The sequence below is a fragment of the Nakaseomyces glabratus genome, chromosome H (assembly GCF_010111755.1).
Source record: "Nakaseomyces glabratus chromosome H, complete sequence".
Taxonomy (NCBI): Eukaryota; Fungi; Ascomycota; class Saccharomycetes; order Saccharomycetales; family Saccharomycetaceae; genus Nakaseomyces; species Nakaseomyces glabratus.
Window position 1 is genome coordinate 59,878 of NC_088958.1, and position 20,237 is coordinate 80,114.

The 20,237-nt window shown below is 38.9% G+C and overlaps 8 protein-coding genes across 8 annotated transcripts; 3 read left to right on the forward strand and 5 right to left on the reverse strand.

Annotated features, from left to right (window-relative positions):
- Window positions 1-366: 366 nt before the first annotated feature.
- On the forward strand, window positions 367-1,728 carry BBP1 (Bbp1p; the record flags this gene model as incomplete). Its single annotated transcript, XM_446824.1, has 1 exon — window positions 367-1,728. The coding sequence occupies one exon, from the start codon at window positions 367-369 to the stop codon at window positions 1,726-1,728; it is 1,362 nt and encodes a 453-aa protein (XP_446824.1).
- Window positions 1,729-2,520: 792 nt separating this feature from the next.
- HFI1 (Hfi1p) lies at window positions 2,521-3,876 on the forward strand (the record flags this gene model as incomplete). The annotated part of the gene is made up of 1 exon (XM_446825.1): window positions 2,521-3,876. One exon carries the CDS (start codon window positions 2,521-2,523, stop codon window positions 3,874-3,876), a length of 1,356 nt encoding a protein of 451 aa, XP_446825.1.
- A 222-nt stretch (window positions 3,877-4,098) lies between these two features.
- VIK1 (Vik1p) lies at window positions 4,099-5,853 on the reverse strand (the record flags this gene model as incomplete). The annotated part of the gene is made up of 1 exon (XM_446826.1): window positions 4,099-5,853. The coding sequence occupies one exon, from the start codon at window positions 5,851-5,853 to the stop codon at window positions 4,099-4,101; it is 1,755 nt and encodes a 584-aa protein (XP_446826.1).
- A 984-nt stretch (window positions 5,854-6,837) lies between these two features.
- Window positions 6,838-7,341, reverse strand: YAH1 (adrenodoxin; the record flags this gene model as incomplete). The annotated part of the gene is made up of 1 exon (XM_446827.1): window positions 6,838-7,341. The coding sequence occupies one exon, from the start codon at window positions 7,339-7,341 to the stop codon at window positions 6,838-6,840; it is 504 nt and encodes a 167-aa protein (XP_446827.1).
- An 837-nt stretch (window positions 7,342-8,178) lies between these two features.
- Window positions 8,179-11,319, reverse strand: GVI51_H00495 (uncharacterized protein; the record flags this gene model as incomplete). The annotated part of the gene is made up of 1 exon (XM_446828.1): window positions 8,179-11,319. The coding sequence occupies one exon, from the start codon at window positions 11,317-11,319 to the stop codon at window positions 8,179-8,181; it is 3,141 nt and encodes a 1,046-aa protein (XP_446828.1).
- A 919-nt stretch (window positions 11,320-12,238) lies between these two features.
- On the reverse strand, window positions 12,239-12,631 carry GVI51_H00517 (uncharacterized protein; the record flags this gene model as incomplete). Its single annotated transcript, XM_446829.1, has 1 exon — window positions 12,239-12,631. One exon carries the CDS (start codon window positions 12,629-12,631, stop codon window positions 12,239-12,241), a length of 393 nt encoding a protein of 130 aa, XP_446829.1.
- Window positions 12,632-13,709: 1,078 nt separating this feature from the next.
- On the reverse strand, window positions 13,710-16,838 carry GYP5 (GTPase-activating protein GYP5; the record flags this gene model as incomplete). The annotated part of the gene is made up of 1 exon (XM_446831.1): window positions 13,710-16,838. One exon carries the CDS (start codon window positions 16,836-16,838, stop codon window positions 13,710-13,712), a length of 3,129 nt encoding a protein of 1,042 aa, XP_446831.1.
- A 1,088-nt stretch (window positions 16,839-17,926) lies between these two features.
- Window positions 17,927-20,083, forward strand: GVI51_H00561 (RecQ family ATP-dependent DNA helicase; the record flags this gene model as incomplete). The annotated part of the gene is made up of 1 exon (XM_446832.1): window positions 17,927-20,083. One exon carries the CDS (start codon window positions 17,927-17,929, stop codon window positions 20,081-20,083), a length of 2,157 nt encoding a protein of 718 aa, XP_446832.1.
- Between the last annotated feature and the right edge of the window lie 154 nt (window positions 20,084-20,237).

The following is a 20,237-nucleotide window of genomic DNA, read 5'->3' on the forward strand; positions in this document are numbered from 1 at the left end:
ACCTATATATTACCACTTTCATGATGTACCTTGGCAGTGACTGTTTATGCACATGCACTCACTCATCGGTTGAGTTGAGTTGAGCCCATTGTTACGTTGTTGGGATCAACGGGTTTTGTGTTTCTTTGCGAAGGCAACTTCACAACAAAACAACGCGATGAGCAAAGCAATTCAACAATAAGAACCAAGAAACATAGAGGAGGAGTAGGGGGTGAATCAATGCCTTTGTTGAGTGGATTGGCTTGTGGTGTCTGATCGATAAATGGGTAATTGATAAGTAGTTGCATTGTGGAGACTCGATTGAGTGAGGCGAAGTGAAATACATAGTGAGATAAAAGCTACGAAGCGAATTGACCTTTGCATGATATGGTGGATACGGATGATGGTGCCAGTGTAGGTGGGCTGAAAGGTGTATATAAGTGGACAGTGGACGCGCTGTTTGGTAGTGGGGTATCTCCAAGCGCGAAATATAGAGGGTTGAATCACGGGAGTTCACGGCAGAGGTATTCACAGGATGACACTAATTATTCGAGGTATAAGCCTCTGAGTTCAATGAGGTCGAGGTCGAGGTCCAATTCTTGGTCTGTACCAGTGCCTCAGGATCCCTCATTTTATAAGAGGTATGATCTTTTACCTCCTATTTCAAGTGATGATGAAGATTACAGTGAGGAAGATAAATTACAATATGGTGCTAACTCGAATAGAGGATCACCAATGGTCAAAGGTCTTATGAACCCAGCGCCAGTGGTACCGAAACAACAAAACAACGGATATGGAGAATTTGATAGAAGAAGTACAAATCCGTTATTCACAGACCCTACGGACACCTTCGCCAGAAGAAAAACATCAAGCAGTTTGATGAACAACTATCGTTCAAGTACTGAGGGTATCGGAGATACAGCATTTATTGAGGAAACTAGAAATATAAACATCAATGGTAGAGACCCTCTTATTGCCAAACTATTTGGAAGGATTACATCTCCCAAGAAGATGGCAAATTTGCCTGGCAAATTCCCTTCTCCTGCTAAGGCTACTCTTGACTCAAATAGAAGGAGAAAAAACTCTGTGCTTCACTCAATTGGATCAGGCCGCGTACGAGAAACTTCTACTAGTTTAGATGACAAAAAAATCCTTAGTGAATATATGGACATCATATCTGATCTGGATAGAAACAATGAAAACCTATCAGCGCTAAGTGAACAAGTTGAAGATAGAAATCAAAGGTATGAAGAAATTGATACTGAGTATAAGAAGAAGTATTATGATATGCGGAACGAATTGATTAAGGAACTAAAACAGTCGAAAAAGACACATGACAATTATTACCTGCTCTACAATAAATACAAAGAACTAAAAGAAATGGCAAGTGAATCCAATAGACTAAAATCTACGATATATAATTTGGAGTCAGAGATATTGGAACAGGGTGTTTCGAAGAATAGAGAGATTCAGAATCTGAATGAAAAGATTTTGAAGCTCGAGAGTAGATGTCAGGAGCTCGAAGCAGAGAAATTGTTGGAGAGAGATAAATACGAATTACGGATAGCCAGCCTAGAGGCCAAGCTCCGTGAACAAAACATCTCAAATGGTAAGAATTATTTCAGTGATTACAGCTATTCTCATAGATCGAGAGAGTTTTCACCAGACAACTACCGTTATCTTAATAATTACTTTTCAGAAGAGATGTCAGACTTTGATGCAGACATTCCATATAAGAATGGTCGCTGAGTAAACTGAGGTAAAATATCGCCATATTCTTTATATTTGAATCATCCACGCTTTTACAATAATTGGATATATATGTTTCAAATATAGTTGTAACAATAACGTAACATTTATAATACCAATGTAACCATATAAAATTGTTAGTTTGCTTCCTTATAATAGTTGCCATACCAGTAGTATGCAGCGAATATTGGGTTGGTGATTAGAGTTGTTTTCATCACTGGTATACACATATTTTTGAACGAGTTACCCATCTACAGTTCAGCATTCCCAAAGAAACTGGATTTTGAAAAAAAAAAAAAGTGTAATAGCTAAAAACACTAATAATAGGCAATTTGTGATGTGATGAGCTTTAAATTAGCAGCTATATTTGGGAATAAGAGCGTGTAACTGATAAGTTACTGATATATTCTTATTTCTTGGCAAGTGTTAACTGCTTGTTGGCTTTCAATTCACTCTTTCAAGGGGTATTTCGGACTTAACTTGGCCTTGTCAAGGATTTGGTTGGCGATACTGAACTCTCAATATATTTTGCTGGCAAAAAAGTTGTGAGAAGGACAGCATAGGGTCACAAGTATTTTCGTTTATTGGCTTAAAATTCTACCTGACGATTCAAGAATAGGCAATTCATTTGGCATTAGTGACTTAACAACTTAAATTGATTAGGCGTGTTTGATCAACTATTATTCATTTTAGAGATTATAAACCAGGAGTATTGGATCACCAAATATTTTATACGATAGTTTAAGTTGGTGTGAATTGGTGCATATTATAGCGAACTTTCAAATATAGAGAATGACGGCAGTGCAACCGCAAATGAGAGCCATGACACCATCTTTTACAGGTTCTGGAGGGACATTGACTAATGGAAATTCAGCATTATTTGTGAAAAATGCAGTGGGTACACCAATTTCTATGATTGATAGTAATCAACTCAATGACATACCCTCGGCTGGTAATTACAACAGTAGCAATTTGACATCAAACCTTAAATTAAAAGAGTCATTAATTGAGGACCAGCGAGTTGATATTAGCTCTATGATTGAGGAAATAACTGGCATACTTGGAAGAGATCAATGGACCAAGTATGCACAGATTCTAAGTTTATTTATCTTAGGGAAACTTTCTCGAAAAGAACTAGTTAATGAATTGGATATTTTATTTTCGGGTTCTAATAATATGAAACCTAAAATGATGAGGCTTCATAATCATTTACTATTAGGAATACTTGCCAACTCATTGAGAGAAAATCCCTTGACTATGATTAAGAATGGAAGCTGGGGGTTTGGTAATGGGACTAATGCCAATGGCAAACAATCTAAGAAAGGTAACAAACATAACTCTCAAATTGAATTATATAAAAAGATTGTAATGTCTTTGCCAATTGAGGATAGAAATAGGATCAAATCAATAACGAAAGATGCTGGTAAGAGAGGATTTGTATTTTGCTCAGTGTTACAATCTAGATTAAATAATATACCAAAAATTCCGATAGTAACAAATGCAGATACATTAAAAAGGATAAAGAATGACAATATGAAAACACCATTAGAATGGTCACAAGATATAATGAATGGCTTTGGTGCACCTCTAGCTAGTGAAAGTTACTCATTGCCAGATACTGATTCCTTTTATTTAAGAATAGTGGGTATTGCTCGAGAACATGGTATTGTTGGTAACATTGATGCCGGATGTATTGATCTGATATCGTTAGCACTGGATGTTTATCTGAAAAATATAATAGAAATGGCCATTGACACAGTTAGATACAGAAAGAAGAAGTATTCTGATTATTATGACCTAGATGACTTTGGAACTTATCAAGCTGTCTCCAGTGGTACAGATACTAGCAAAGATGCTAAAGATGATATTATGGAAATAGAAAGGAAGAGAACTATTTCTTTAACAAATGAAGATATATATACGTCTTTATCTTTATTTCCAAATATGGCCGATGCTTCGGGAGCATATTACAATGCAATGAACTTGGGTTTGGTCAATGATGATGAATTAGTGATTAAGAGTAGTTCTATTGATGATTTACCGGATTTCCTCGAAGAAAAGCCGTTTTTTACCCCTGTAGATGAGAAAAACATTGGTACGCCTACGGAATTAAATTGGTTAATTCGTGATATACTTACCGAAAACTAAGCCATGAGTTTTCATCATCATCTGCATATATTGGATACAAGGGACAAATTTATGAATACTTTCACTTCTATGTGCATTTGGCACAGGTACTGATGAAACTAGTCATGAAGAAAGCCTTCTTTTTTCCGATGCCATTGTTAATATATTTAGGGACGTTTGTATTATAAACTTATATACTGAAGGTTTTGATTATGATCAAATATTGGACAATCTTTATAATTTTTACTTGCCTTTTGGATTCCTGATGAAAGAGAGATGACTTGAGAGTTTCAGAATGTCATATACTTCAGCTGAATGATCTATTTGAAACACAAACGCTGATTTAGTATCATGAAATATTTTCTTGAGAACTATTTCAAGTGGGGAGTTCAAGTTAGATTCTGTACCTGTTGATCTCTTGAGTATTGGATAGATGCTAGGCTGATAAATCTCTATAAAATAGAAGTCAATTGGTATTGGCTCAATGTCTTGCAGACAAAAAAATTGAAACTTAGACAAGCCAATTCCATTTTGGTGATTAAGTTGGGAGTATTTCTTTTTAATTTGTAGTTTGTCGGTGATTTCATCTAGAGTTATCAGAGTCGATCCTAAACTTATTGTGCTTTCTTCGATCTTTAGCTTGATTTCTACATCTTTTCCACCATCCTTATTATTTGATAATAGATCCTGTGAGTCAGCATTATCTGACAACATAACATACTGTAATGTAATGACAAATTTATCAAAATAATTATTTTTGAAGAATGCTAAAAGTTTCTCGAATGTATTCGGAATATTAGAAGATCCAACTGAAAATAAGTTAAAGTTCTCTCTTCTTTTCAAACAAAAGTCAATATAAACGTGTAGATCTTCCTTAAATAAGTCTTTGTTTTGATGAGAAAAATTCTGTATTAATTTTGTAAATTTGTATGTTTTGTGGTTTTTCATGTCCTCTATTGATTCATCCGAGTAGTTAACAATCAATTTTTCACTTATTTCATCTTCAATAATGTTAGCAAAAAGCCGAGCACAACCTTTTAATTCAGTAATTGAATTGAGGAGTCTCCTTCTTCTAGACAGTTCTTCACCTAACGTGTCATATACTTCGTTGTATTGTTGTTCGTTATCTATAGCTTTTATTTTCATCCCTTCAATATCATTTTTCAGAAGTACAAATGAGTTTTGATATTCTTTAATTTTATTTTCAACCGGTTCAATTTCAGCATTGAGTTTATCGACTTGTAATTGCTTGTCCATAACTATGCGTTCCAACTCACTCTGTTCTTCTGCTAGTGTTCGTAGTTGAGAGTTTTTTTCGGTTTTGATATTCTGAAGTTCCGCCATCGTACTTTCCAGATTTTTTGATTGACTTTGAAGCTCTTCAAGAGATGTTGAGTTTTTCTTCTTATATTCTGAAAATGAAACCTGGAGTTTCTGTTTATATAGGATAAGATCGTTATCATTTTTAGCAATTTTATCTTCTAGATTCTGTTCTGTGGAAGAAAGGGTATGTTTCAAGTTGTTTATCTGATTTATTAGTTCATCTTCAGGGGGCATATTCCTCAACTCTTCTATTTTTTCTCGCCATGCATTCTGTTGTTTTTCAAATATCTGGCTAAACTCTGCAGCTTTTTGTTCAATAACTTCTTTATACTTGTTCTCAATTTCTGTCAATTCAGCTAGATTCTTAGATGATAAAGCAGTTTTTTCCTTCTCTAAGGCCTCAAAGTTTAAGTTAATTTGATTAACTGTCTTCTCTAGCTGACTTAGCAAACCAGTTCTCTTTTGAACTTCATACTTTAAGTTTGGTATGTCTTTTCGTTGATATTTATCAATCTTTATTTGTAGATTCTTGTCAGTTCTTACAAACTTCTCATTCTCTCTGATTAACTGATTCAATTGTTTCCTCTTCAGGCCACGTTCTAGGGTATTTTCCTCTTTATTGCCGCTAACCTTATTGGTTATGTTTTCCAACTTTCTATATTTGATTCGATACATCAAATGATTACCAATTTCTCTTTATTACCACAAATGCTTATTCAGAAACCCTATTATAAAGTTGGTAAATAATTTAGCCACCTGAAGCCTAATACAATAAACAAATATTTCTCGACAGGGACATCCAAACCTGTAGCTATGGCGTGAATTAGTTTCCCTAAATTGTTTGAATTTTAGTACATATATAGGCCAGTATTTGAGGGCTGACGGTGTAGGGTAACGCTTTATATCAAGTACAGTCTATCTGACCACTGGTTACTAGTTGCTCATCGCCCTCTTTGTTTACTTTTGAATCATTTGGCGATTTTTCGCGGTCGATATAAGAATTGGTCACGTGATTTAAACTTTACCTGTATATCTTAAATTAAGCTCTTGGTCAAGGTCAGTCTAGTCTTCTATCAAAGTTTGTCTGTCAATTTTATTTTTATCAAGTATTACTTCTCTATCAAGAAATTAGCTTCTTTTTATCATTTCAATTGCAGGGTCCCCTTCCGTTACACTGACTGTGAAGTTTTGGAGTGGTATTTCTAATTATATTTTAGATTATAAACAAGAATAGGATTATACTATATTTAATTGAAAGGTAGAAATTATATTATAGCATTTCGTTTTGGAAGTAGAGTAGTGACCTTATTAGTTGACATGAGGTAAGGGAAGAATTATAAATAATGTCAATTTGTTGTCCTTCTGCTGGCGATATAATTTACAGCAGGTTTTGCCTAAACGTCTATCGAGCATGATAAAAATGAGAGATTCTATGCCAGGATCATAATCTCAAACAGATATGTGTTCTCTCACTTTTTTATTTTCCTTTTTTTATGAGACTGACAGTTCTGGACATACTTGTCCAATGTCTTGGTGAGAAATAAATATGCAATAGTTTTAGGTTAAACTTTTTGATTTGTGCACATTTTGGTGCTTTCATACATATTGTTCAACTTAAACATTTTTTTTAAAGTGCTTATACTGACCAAAGCAGGTATTTCATTGGTTGAAGTCGTTGTTACTAACGTTCCTGGTCATAGCAGGTAATGCAACTCTAATGCCATCGATATCCTTGGACATCTTTACTTGGCATCCAAGTCTACTGGTCTCTGTTAGTCCATATGCTAAGTCAAGCATATCATTCTCGTCATCTTCGGGCTCTGGGATGGCGTCGTAGTAATCTGGATCGACAATAACATGGCATGTTGAACAAGCACATGAACCACCGCATGCACCTTCCATATCCAAGTTATTGGCCTGTGCAATGTCCAGCAATGTGTCGCCATCGGCAACTTCGTATGTCTTCTGCGATCCATCTTTAAGTATGTAAGTGACGTGTAGTTCTTCACCTGGGTTAGGTTTCTTTATATGTCCATGACTCAACATCATAGAAGTAGAAAATAGTCTGGCAGAGCTTTGCCATAGAGGTCTGTCGGCGAATCTTCTGCTCAAACCGATATTTCTGGATATTGGTACAATGCTTCTCCTGAGTATATGCTGCATAGTTTTGCAATTTCAACTATTTTCTTTGATTCGACCCTCAGTTAATTAACACCTGGCAAAGGAAAAAGACAACTTAATCCAGATAATAATCACAATACGTATGCTCTGAAAATGAGAGAGTAATGCCTGATAAAACCGACCAGAATAATACTGTAACAGTTATATATTCTATCACTCGTCAGGACATCTTACTAAGTTAGTTATTAACTAAAACTTGTTCGTTGATGCCAGAGCTGATGACTTTTTGCAGAAAGCTTACAAATCGTCTGCTCAGTGCGAAAATGCGATTCTCGGTCTACAATAAGCAGAGAAATCGCGCACAAACGGAGTTTAGAGAAGTCATTTGGGAAATAATATCCAGTTAGCAAGCTGGGTGATGAGCTTTTTGCATGCGAAAGCAAGAGGTGTCTGGTAAGCTGGAATTGTAGTTGTTAAAAATTATACTGAGTAATGGAGAAGGAGAAGGGGTGTCTGCAGATGATCGGTGTGCATATGTGCCAAATTCTCACTATTCAGGCTGAAAGTACATTGTAAAGAAAAAATATGGTGAAACTAACCTTAATGTTGGTAAAAAAATTACGTTGCCTATGTGATTAGTTTGCGTTATTTTGCTACGCCTTGGTGTATTTCTAAACAAAGCAAAAAAATATGATACATTTAACATTATTTATATATGAAACTAACATTGAAATTCTGGGCTACAAGACTATGTATTTGGAAGTAGAGCCCAATATAGAGAATTGTTAACAATTTTTTTCTAGAAATTTAAATACAGCAACTGATTGGAGCCACAGATATCATACTTAGTCGGTCAGTGTAGTATGGGCATTAATCTATCTAAAAGTGGCATGCCAAATCAGAGTTGGCATTTGTAGCTAATTCATCATCAACGATGTCATCGCCAAAGGATAAGTTTTGCATCTTTTCTCTCAACCTCTCCATCAATTTGGTTTCAAGGATATGTTCAGCATTGGCACCAACATAGGCGGTGTAGGCATTTTCAAACTTGTCCTTGCTATCGCATTCTTCGGCTAGTTCCAACTTGGTTGATTCGACATTAACCAATGACTTTGTGCTCTTACGTCTACGCTCGTCCTTCATCTTTGGAGTACCGTCAGCAAATCCACCTTTTGGTACATTTTCCTTTAAGTTCTTCTTATCCAAAGACTTAGTACAATAGATACCAACTTCACTGATCCACTTAGCAACCAATGAAGTCCAACCAGTTTGGTGAGAAGCACCAAGACCTCTACCAGTATCACCATCAAAGTATTCAAAGAAGGGGATTAGATCCTTGAAGTGTGGGTCCTTAGACAAGAAGTCAGCTTCAATGTCACCGTGAACTGGACGCAAGCCAGTCTTTTGGTCAGGCAAGAATAATTTGACCATACGAGAAGACAATTCATCAGCAACTTGAGATAAGTTTAGGAACTTACCAGAACCAACAGGACATTCAACCTTGAAGTCAGAACCGTAGTACAAATGGAATCTTTGCAATGATTCAATGATCAAGAAACTAGTGGAGAACCAGATTGGACCTCTCCAGTTAGAGTTACCACCAAACATACCGGAGTCGGATTCACCAGGTAAGTATTGAACCTTATATTGAACACCATGAACATTCATTTCGAAAGGATGCTTCTCATGGTATTTAGACAAAGATCTGATACCATAATCAGATAAAAATTCAGTTTCGTCTAGCATACGCTTCAAAATTGCTTCCAATCTATCCTTAGTGACCAAAGACAGTAGTAATCTCTTACCCACACCTTCTTCAGACATAGAAGCAACATTTCTACCAAAGATCTCCTTCTTGTTCTTGACAAACCAATCGACACGCTTTTTAAAGCCCTTGAACTGTAAGATAATAGAAGGTTCTAAAGTCATGGATGCATATAGTGGGATCAAACCAACCAGGGATCTAATTGGTAGCTGTTCTCTGTGGTCTCCACCCCATGAAATGGCATCATAGTAGAATTTATCGTTTTCATTCCACAAGTTTTGCTTAATGATTTCACCATTATCCAAGTCCTTTTGATACTCGAAGGACATGGAGTCACTAATCAAAATGAAATGTTCGAAGAACTTGGAGGCAATATCTTCATAGGCTGGGTTAGTTTTGGCCAATTCCAAAGCAATGTTCAGCATTTGTAATGAGAAGAATGCCATCCAACCAGTAGAGTCAGCTTGTTCCAGAGTACCACCAGTTGGCAATGGTTCGGATCTGTTAAAGATACCAATGTTATCTAGACCTAAGAAACCACCTTCGAACAAGTTCTTACCGTTAGCATCCTTACGGTTAACCCACCAGGTGAAATTCAGTAGCAACTTTTGGAAGACACGTTCCAGGAAGTGACGATCTTCACGGTTATATAGAGACTTTTCAATCTTGAATACACGGTAAACTGCCCAAGCGTGGACTGGTGGGTTGACATCATTGAAGTTCCATTCATAGGCAGGAATTTGACCATTTGGATGCATATACCATTCTCTAGTTAGCAAGTCTAGTTGTTTCTTGGCAAAGTCAGGATCAATCATGGCCAAAGGAATACAGTGGAATGCAGTGTCCCAAGATGCGAAGAAAGGATATTCCCATTTGTCAGGCATAGAAAGGACATCTTCGATGTACAGATGTTGCCAGTTGCTGTTTCTACCATTGGCTCTGTTTTGTGGAGGACGAGGCTTAATATTTGGATCACCTTTGAACCATTCATCGAAGGTCAAGTTGTAAAACTGTTTGGTCCAAAGCAGACCTGCGAATGCTTGTCTTTGCACATTTCTCAATTCCTTGTCAATTGGGGATGGGTTAACTCTCCAGTAAAAGTTATCAGCTTCTTCCTTTCTGTTGTCGAAAGTGGTGTCGAAGATATCTTCGTCAATGACAGCCAAGTCCTTGGATGGGAAGATAGTGTTATCGAAGTCGTTAGTGAACTTGTATCTGACAGTGACAGATTCACCAGCTGGAATGTTCTTGAAGTGATAGACGGCACCGGCTTTAGAACCCTTGTGTTCTGGGTTACATAGCTTCTTGTTTCCGTGGACCAAGTATTCTTCGAAAGCGTCCTTAGAGTAAGGGGATGGGTTCTTTTTGTCATTGAACAATTTAACCAAGTTAGGCTCGTTATCTGTGAACAAAAGCTCTGGTTCGACATCTTCGCCTTCCTTGATGTCTGGGGAAGGTTGGAAGACGATTTTCTGTTTTCCGAACTTCTTGTGGAACAAATGAACCAAGTTGTTGGCGTGGGCATCCTTTTCCAATCTTGGCATGTTCTTCTTGGACTCAGCATCCCAAGCCCAGGTGTTTCTGTAGAAGATCTGTGGGGTAACGTACAGCTCGCCTGAGTCCTGGTTGCTTCTGTTGTGGACGGTGATTCTGAAGTTCAAGTCGTCAGGGTTGCTGTCGCTCTTTGCCATTTCGAAGTAGACGTCGAAGTAAGGGGTGTCGCCGGTGGCCTTATCATGGAACAAGCCGTCGACTTCATGGACTTCGAACTCACGGTCCTGGTAGCCACGTTCGGCGTTCTTCTGGACCAATTCTTTGTAAGGGAAGGCCTTCTTGAAAGGGTACTTGTACAGGGCCTTCATGTACGAGTGGGTAGGTGTGTTGTCCAGGTAGTAGTACAACTCCTTGACGTCCTCACCGTGGTTACCTTGGTGTCCCGTAAGACCGAAGAGACGCTCTTTCAACCTCTCGTCCTTACCGTTCCACAAGGCGACGTTCATACACACCAGCTGCTTGTTGTCACTGACACCAAAGAGACCGTCCTCACCCCATCTGAAGACACGGGCGTTGGCGTGCTCGAATGGGAAGTGCGACCAGGCGTCACCGTTCTGGGAGTAATCCTCACGCACAGTGGCCCAAGCTCTCTCACTCAAGTAAGGACCCCACCTGTACCAGTACTTCTCATGCTTGCTGTTCTCTTCCAACCGCTTCTCCTCGACGGTGGTGTTCACCAGCTCTTCTCTCAATTGATTCATTCTTCTCGTGGTTGTGCTTCTTCCAGGAAGGTATATGTATTTACAAAAAAAAATTGATCAGTTTATATAGTCCCAATGGGGAGTGCAAACGATACGAGCGAGTGCATTGCACTGTTACTCTGCCCTGTACACTGCCCTGTACACTGCACTGTACATTGTACTGCACAATGTGTAAAGTACAGTGCAGTACAGTGTCCCAGTCTAGAGAGCACTACAATTACACTACCATTACACAATCGTTATGAATTGACGTAATGAAGTTATAATGCTCTGTATATGGTGTTTTGACCAGTATAGGTTGTATTAAATTGGCCTGGGTATAAGGATTTACCGTTTGTCCCACTTTGCAGTAAATCCCACGGAGGGAAAAGGCACCTGGCGCACTTCGAAGTACGTATGGGCCTATGGGCCTTAATGGTGGGGGTGTTGGACTGGTTGGGAGCGTTATCTTGAGGGCCTTGCTGGTGCTGGAGGGTGGTGGGAAAAAAGGGGGGGAGTCACACAGAAACTGCTGCACAGATGGGTGGGATAGTTCCCCCCCCTGAGAGCTTTGGAGTCAGGTGATTTCTCTTTTCTTTTCTTCAAAATTCAGGGATAGGGGTACACTTTGTACGTTAGTCATGTGGTATGTAATTGTATACTTATTATCACATGACATATTACGTATATAATACTTTTATAATACAACATAATATAATATAATATAGTATAATAAAAGCAGTGTTTTTATTAAATGCAAAGGAATATATGGTGTGTAAAAATTTTATATTAGATATATATGTTGTTGTTTTTTTCTATAATATTGGTTAATCAAAAAAAAAGCTTTGTAGATCAAATTTTAAAATCTATTAGAATTCCGATGAGGCAGAGTAGTAGGGGGCTGGAGTGGGTTCAAAATAATCAAAGCAAAAGCCTGATCTTAGACTGTAGAGAGCCATAGCTTGTAGTTGTCCTGAGCGACGTTGGCAAAGTTGTAGTTTTGTCTAGGTACCTCCGCGGTGGTTCTAGGAGCTGTTGTGTACAATCTGTTCTGTATCTTGGAGTAGAAGTGCGAGTCTGTGTCCGCGTAAGCATCGCTTCTGGGTATCATCTCGTCCTCGTACGATAGCGGGGTGAATGTGTAGTTGTTTCCCAAGGTGAACACTGACTCGTATGAAGAAGGTACGCTGTCGCTGTCGCTTGTGCTGTCGTCATCGTCATCCTGATCGAGATCGAGATCGACGTCTTCATAGAGCGGATCCTGTATCACTGGCTTGTACACCACTGGAGCCTCCTCCTCATTTATGCTTATAGGGAAAATAATGTCAGACATTGTGTTTGTGTTGTGTGTGTGTTGTATTGTTGTACTGTTGTATTGTAAGGTGTTTGTAATCCTTGCTTTTGTATTTCTAATGGTGTTATATTTGCTGTACTTATAGTTGTACTTGTACTCGTAGTTGTACTTATAGTTGTACTTTTAGTTGTACTTGTAGTTGTTTGCTGTGCTGTGTTGTATTGTTTCGAATGTCTCCAATTGATCTTGCAAACCCAATTGCTTATATATGTCAAAATTTTATGGGTGTCGGAAGAGTCATTTTTTCCAGAGGGGAAATCCACAGTTCAGGGAGCCACATGTCTCCCCGGTTCCCAGCGAGGTGCAGTGTGCAGTGTGCAGTGCGCAGTAGCAAGTACCAAGTAGCAAGTACTGTCCGGGTTCTGGTGCGGTGGGGTCCCCTTCGCTCCGTTTCCCGCATTGTCAGCCCAATAGAGGTTATCACTGTGGTGGGGGGTGCGCATCGTGCGGTCTGTTCTGTGTCTTGGTCTGTGTCTGGGTATGACACATTCTCCTCTGTGTCACTGATCTTGGAACTTCCCGCACCCTCGTGGCTTCCGTGTGCTTCTATTCTTCTCAGTTCACTGTTCTTCTCTGTTCTTCTCTGTTCTTCTGCGTTCTTCTCTGTTCCACGAAGAAACAAATGGGAAAATGACTCAACACCAGGCGTTCTAGAACAATCCAACCCACGGGGAAATCAATTCTCCCTCGCTCTCTCGCTCCCTCGTCACTAATTTGCGCACGTTGGGAAATCGCACCCTCCCGGTTACCCAACCCTCAATGTACACCCACACCCTAGCGGGTCTCATGTGGGATTCACCGGGATTCACGGGATTCACGGAATTCACCGGGACCCCCCCTCCACACTGCCACAGTTCTCTTGCAGACACCAGCCATCAATTGGAAGAAAAACATTCATTTACACATGCTATATCGTTATAGACGTATGTTCGTATTATTCGCTTTTCGCTGTGGAATTAGTGGTACTATTCGCCACGGGAAACAATGGGAAAGATGTGTCATTGAACTCCGCTCTCGCTCTCGCTCTGGCTCTCTCTCTTCCCCGTGTGTGTGTGACTCACTTGCCAAACACTTTCTTGAACCCTGACCAACTGGCCCCAGCTGAAGAGCGCAGGTTCGTGCCCAGTGTGGTCCCCAGTGTGGTCCCCAACGTGGTGGGCTCTCTGTTCATCCTGTTGGCCATCTTCAGCTCCTTCACAAGCAGTTTCAACTCTTCAATCCGGTCTTCAAGCTTCATGTTCTCCCTCATGACTTCTGTATTTCTATGTGTGGCTCTCTGAAGATCCACTTCCAGGTCATTCGTAGCCACATGTGCTTGGTCCTCGCTCACACCGTGGTCCTTCAACTGCTGGATCTCTGCACGCACCGACTCTATGCTCCCTTGCAGATCGTTGTGCTCGTCCAGCAACATCTGGTACTTCAAGCGGATCTCAATGAGCTCGCTCGCTATTGACTCATGCTCGTGGTTCAGCTGCTTGTAATCGTTCTGTAACTTGTGGTACTCCTTGTTCAACTGGTGGTTCTTGATCCGCATTGACTCATACTGTGTCTCCCGCTGGTGCTCCAGCTGCTGTATCTCTTTGTACTCTTCGCTGTAACGCCTCAACGACAGCGGCGTGATCTGCACATCAGCTATGGCATCCTGCACAAACTGGTCCACATCGTACCGAGTTTCCGCCACATCGTCGACAGCAGGCTGTGAGTCATGGACTATCACCGAACTGGCATCAGCACCATCAAGCTTGTCCTCGCTGACACGGTATACTTCAAATAGCTCCTCTTTCAGGAAACTTAGTAACTGGTCAAACTTCAGAGATAATATCTTGGCCTCGTTCTTCAGCATCAGATTGACAGCAAACTTCAGGATCGACTCTAACCCTTCAACAAATATAACATCCAGAATCCTCAACACAAACGACAACGGGAACTTGTATGCGAACATGGTCAAGAACCACTGAGTAGCATACATGGAAGCTCTGACACCCTCACGGTTCAAATGGTTCGACAACTGTGAAGAATTCTCCTCGATGATTCTGTCAAATTGATACAGCGAAAGCACTAGCCCAGGCATCTCAGGTAAGTAGAAATCTCTGAGTCCATAATTCTTCATCAGACCGACTAACAACCCAAAGGCGTCTGCTTCAGTCTCACAATTTAACAACAGTGGAGCTATCACAAACGCCATACCTTGAGTATAGCCAACTTCAGGATCAAAAATTGTGTACACCTTAATCACATTATATAGAGGTTCAATTTTTTCTTGTGGGATGAAGTTTGTCCTCTTCAAATCTCTTCTAATGGCGGCATCATGGGGGGTAGGTTCGGGAAGTAGTGTGTTATAGATATCTTCCATCTCCTTCGATTTAGAGTTTGTCATCAACTGCCATATTATTCCTCTTATCTGAGTTGGAATTCCAGCAATTACTTGTTGCTCTAACTTTTCCGGTTCTTGACTAGCCACTGCTGGGAAGTCATTGACAACTTCAGTCCAAAATGTCCAATCAGTACGTAGCAATTCTTTCTTTTCATCTTTACTATACTCATGGTCGGCTTCGAGCTGAGCTTCAGTTACATTTTCTTCTTTTAAGTTTTCCAAAATGCTAGTATAATTAGTTTTCAGTTGCGTTTGTCCTTCTTCTAATAACTCTTGTGTGGATGTAGTTTCTCTTAGGACATGGCTGCTAGTCTTCCGGTATCTGTTAGCAATTAAATTGACATCAGCAGCTGTTTCTAATTGAGAAGAACTCTGTCTCATAGATGAACTACTTGGATATCTTTTATGTTTTGCCTTTATTTTCCCCTTTTCAAATTCCTCTCTAAACTTATCAGATTTCAATTCTTCCGCTAATGGTGGTGGCACAGCGTTTTTAACCCTAGTTTTCATTTCCCTACTTGGTAAGGCAGGCGGCGTTCTGTGGTCTGTGTCACTAGTAGTAATACTCATCGGAGATTGAGATATGTGTCTGGTTGGAAGTGCTGGCGGTTTACCACTGTAATGTCCATTATATTGTTCGTCATCATGGTCCGACATCTGTATCCCATTGTGATTCTCATCTTCGTCTGTATAAGTGAAGTCATGCATGTTCCTATTGGAACCTTGTTGTTCAGAGTTTTCGTAGTCATCACCGCTGGTAAACCTATGTTTGATAGGTTTACCAGCATTTAGTAGACTGTCATGGTCCGAATGGTCATTTTCAGGAGAATTGTCTTTCTTCTCAGTTGTTTCTTGGTCTTGTGCAGGTAACAGATCTTTTTCACCGCTGTTCTCTTCGACCTTTATTAGACTCTCTTCTCGTTGTTGGTTGGTGGTTTTATCCACAGTACTCATTTCTGGAGCTGGTAACAAATTGTCCTCGGTTGGGTCTGTACTTATTAGAGTATCAGATTTCACATCGTTCTCAAGGTTCTTTTCCAAGGAGTTCTTGATCTCTTTAGATGCTTCAGTTATAAGCACCTCATTTTCGGTTGTACCATGATCAATCATATCATCATTTGCTTCGTCATTTGTACCATTGTCTTCATTCTTTGGAGTCTGTATTGGAAAGTTTTCCTTCGATTCTTTGCCCATGTCATTGTGTTCCAGTGTTGGGTTTTCTAGAACCTCTTCCTTTATCTGTGTGTCGGAGATATTGGTTTGCTTCTCTGAATTCAATTTGGTAGAGACATTAGTTTCATTTAATTTTTGTGCTTCATTTTCGCCTTCTGGTAGGTGATCTAATGGTGAACTGTTCAAGTCTTCTTCAGTCATATAGTCATTTGTTTTGTCTGATGAATTTCCGGTTTTTGAGAGATCGTTATCTTGGCTCTTTTCAATAGTATTCAGATCTTTTTCATCCTTTGCGTCAGTTTGTCCTTCTGCACTCTCTCCATGTTCCTTATTTACATGATCTGTAGTTACTACTAGCTTTGGCTCCTCCAGTTGTGTAGATGTGGCCAACTCTTCATTTGATGGTTCTTGTATTTCGGCAGTGCTCTCTTTTTCGTTACCAGCACTGTCGTCAATACTTTCAGCTTCGTTTTGTAATGCCTGTTGAGACTGTTTCTTCTTCTTGGCCTTCTCCTTCTTCTTTTTATTCTTCTTGCTGTTTTTACTCTTTACCGGACTGGCGTCTATCGACGACACGCCTGTGCTTTCTGCCATATCAGAAGCGGTCTCGACGTTTCCCAAATCGGTACTGGTTGCCATGGTATCTTTTGGATTGTGCAACTTGATCAACTTTCTTCTCGACTATAGTTTGTATTAGACTCGATTATTTGGCCAGTGTAATATCAATAGATTGTGTTCTTCAAAATCAGCCAGTATGAGCTATCCTTCTTAACTCATAAAAGCACTTTTCCTTTTTAGCAACTGCGCATCCTTTTCTTTCCCTTTGAAAGGGCTTCGCTAACTGAAATCGCTCTTTTCGCTCCCGTTTTCGAGGTTACTGTGCCAAAGTCGATCAGGGCGAAGTTGACACATCTGCTTTTAAAAATAGAATTGAACAGATAATTCCGAACCTTACCTAGGATCTCAAAACCAATTGGAGATCCTGTTGATGAAACGAAGGACAAATTCGGACTAACAAGCTCTGGCTAATTAAAATCGAATCCTGGTCAATTGGTCCTCGAATTACTACTAACAGGTAGTGTCTCAAATTTCTTGTATGATAATGAATGAGAATGATCTCCATTCTCTTTTAGCAAGAAACCAAGGATTGTACATCCAGACCAATTGGGTTCAGGGTAAATGGTCTGCAGCCCTGTAATAGTTTAAAATGGTGAGAATTTGTAATGAAATCGCAATAATTGAGCTATGTCAACATGATATATATTGCCTACCGACAGTAGCAAGGTTGGAACTAGTATCAATAGCAACTAGCCTCTCTTCCGAACGTTATTGATAACCATACATCTATTCTAAGACTTTTCATAATGTAATTATAACAACACTTAGAGAATTCTGCTCCCATGTACATGTAGATTAACGAGACCAAAGCTTTACTATCTTCTGCGTTGAGGAATTACAAATATCACTACTGTTAACAGTCAGTATCAAACCTTTACTCATACTTTAATATCTATGACTACACTGCGCAACTTTCAGCCGCCGCTCATATTTTTCTTCTCAAATATTAACGGTAGTCGGCGGCTAAACTGTCGATAATACACACTTTCTGCTTTAGATTAGGTTTGATGTAATTTGTTTCTAGACCAGCATAATTCTTGAGCTAATTCTAAGCAAGAAGGGTCGATATTTTGGAGGAGGCCTACAGGAGGCCTAATCACTTGTTTAGAATGAGCCAGATAGCGGAGTACTTTATGAACCACTTGGATCCAACTGGATATGATACAAGTGACTCTTATGGAAGTTGTATTGTATCGAGTTCTCAGAGTTATAAAGGCCAGTCTGCCCTAGAACAGTGCCTATTTGTTCCAAGTTCTTCTTCATTGCCATCTTCTCAGCTATCAGGACTGGTCAATGCACAACAAACACAGCCAGATAGCAAGAAAGAGAACAAGAGTTCATTGAATACAGCAAATCCATGGGATAAGCAAGTACAGAACATTCTAAAGTGTACCTTTCATATGGAGCAGTTTCGTGGCTCGCAAATCGACATAATTAATTCTACTTTACAGGGGAAGCATGTGTTTGTATTAATGTGTACAGGTGGTGGTAAATCACTATGCTATCAGTTGCCTAGTTTGGTAACTTTGGGGTATACAAAGGGAACTACAATTGTCATCTCACCATTGATTTCATTGATGCATGATCAAGTAGAAGCTCTCATAAGTAAAAGGATTAAGGCATGTATGTTGAGTTCAACAAGTAGTTCAAAACAAAAAACAATGGCTTTACAACTTCTTTCAGAAGGAAAACTAAATTTATTTTACATCTCTCCGGAAATGGTCATGGGTTCGTCACCCTGTAAAGGTATCATTAGGAGATTATATCGGCAAAATCGGTTGGCAAGACTAGTTATAGATGAAGCACATTGTATATCTAGTTGGGGACATGATTTTAGACCAGAATATAAAAAATTGGGTCAGTTGACCAAAGAGTTTGACGGTGTTCCTGTAATGGCGCTTACTGCAACAGCGAACGACAATATTCAAGAAGATATATTGAAAATCTTAAACCTGAAGAATGTTGTTGTTTTTAAAGATAGCCTTAACAGAAAGAATTTATACTATGAAGTTGTGCAAAAGAACTCCAGAACAATAGAATACATGACTTACTTACTCAAGACAGAATTTCATGGTCAATCAGGTATTATATACTGTAACTCAAAGGCATCTTGTGAAAAAGTTAGTAAAGAACTAAACCAAGCAAATATCTCGAGCGAATTTTACCATGCAGGAAAGACGGCTAACTCGAGGTTAAATACTCAAAGAAAATGGCAACAAGGTACGATTCAAGTTGTATGTGCTACTATTGCTTTTGGGATGGGAATTGATAAAGAAAATGTACGATTTGTGTTTCATTATGACATACCAAGGTCTATGGAGGGTTATTACCAAGAAACCGGAAGAGCAGGTAGAGATGGGAATCCTTCGAAGTGTATCTTGTTTTTTTGTCTTCAAGACGTTAATCGGTTACAGATATTAATACAGAGAGAAAATGTTTCAGCTTTGCAGAAGGAACACAATTTGAAAAAACTACAAGACGTACTAGTATATTGTCATAATAAAGTGGACTGCAGAAGATTACAGATACTTGAATATTTTAATGAGGAGTTTTTTCCCAGTAATTGTATGAAAACTTGTGATAATTGCAAGAATATTGGTGTTTCGACCATTGAGCAAAAGGATTTCACACATTATGCGAAACAGATACTGTCTCTGCTGCGAAAGCTAGGAAACGAGCGTATCACTACCAATCAATGTCAGGACATCTTTAGAGGATCAAATAACATGAAAACCAGATTTTCAGGTTATGATAATTTTGAAGAGCATGGATCAGGTAAGGACTTAACCAAATCTGAAACGGATAGATTATTTGTTCATTTATTGAAGACGGGATATGTTTGTGAGTATTTTTTTACAAATAGCATGGGTTATTCAACAAAATATCTAAAACTCCCTGATCCTATTAAAGAGATTAAGGGCAAAGTAATGTTAAACTCTTTAAAAAAGCAATATAAAGCCAAGAAGAAGCAGGATATTGACGTTGATAATTCACAGTCAAGGATTGACACATTTAGTAGTTCTCTCAGTCTTTTTAAATGCCATCAAAACTCCAGTTTCCAAAGTGAGGATGTTTCAATGCAAAACTTGTTATCTGAAAATTCTCAGAGTATGCTAGATGACAATAGCAGTCTTATTTTTGAAACTATTAACTCTTGCATTAGTACAAATTTGTATTGCACAGAGGAGAAAGAAAATCACAAGCATCCAAAAAGAAAAAAAAGAAAGTCTGAAACTCTTCCATTTAAAAAACGGAAGAAGAGTTGATTTCTTAATCAATCTACAAATACATATACTTAAAACTTGCTTTGATTTTTTATCCATTATTTAGTTTGGACAAGCTATTTCACTTAGGTTAATAGATAACCAAGGCATCCAAATACACAACTGGTATACAAATCATTAAATATTTCGTTATTAG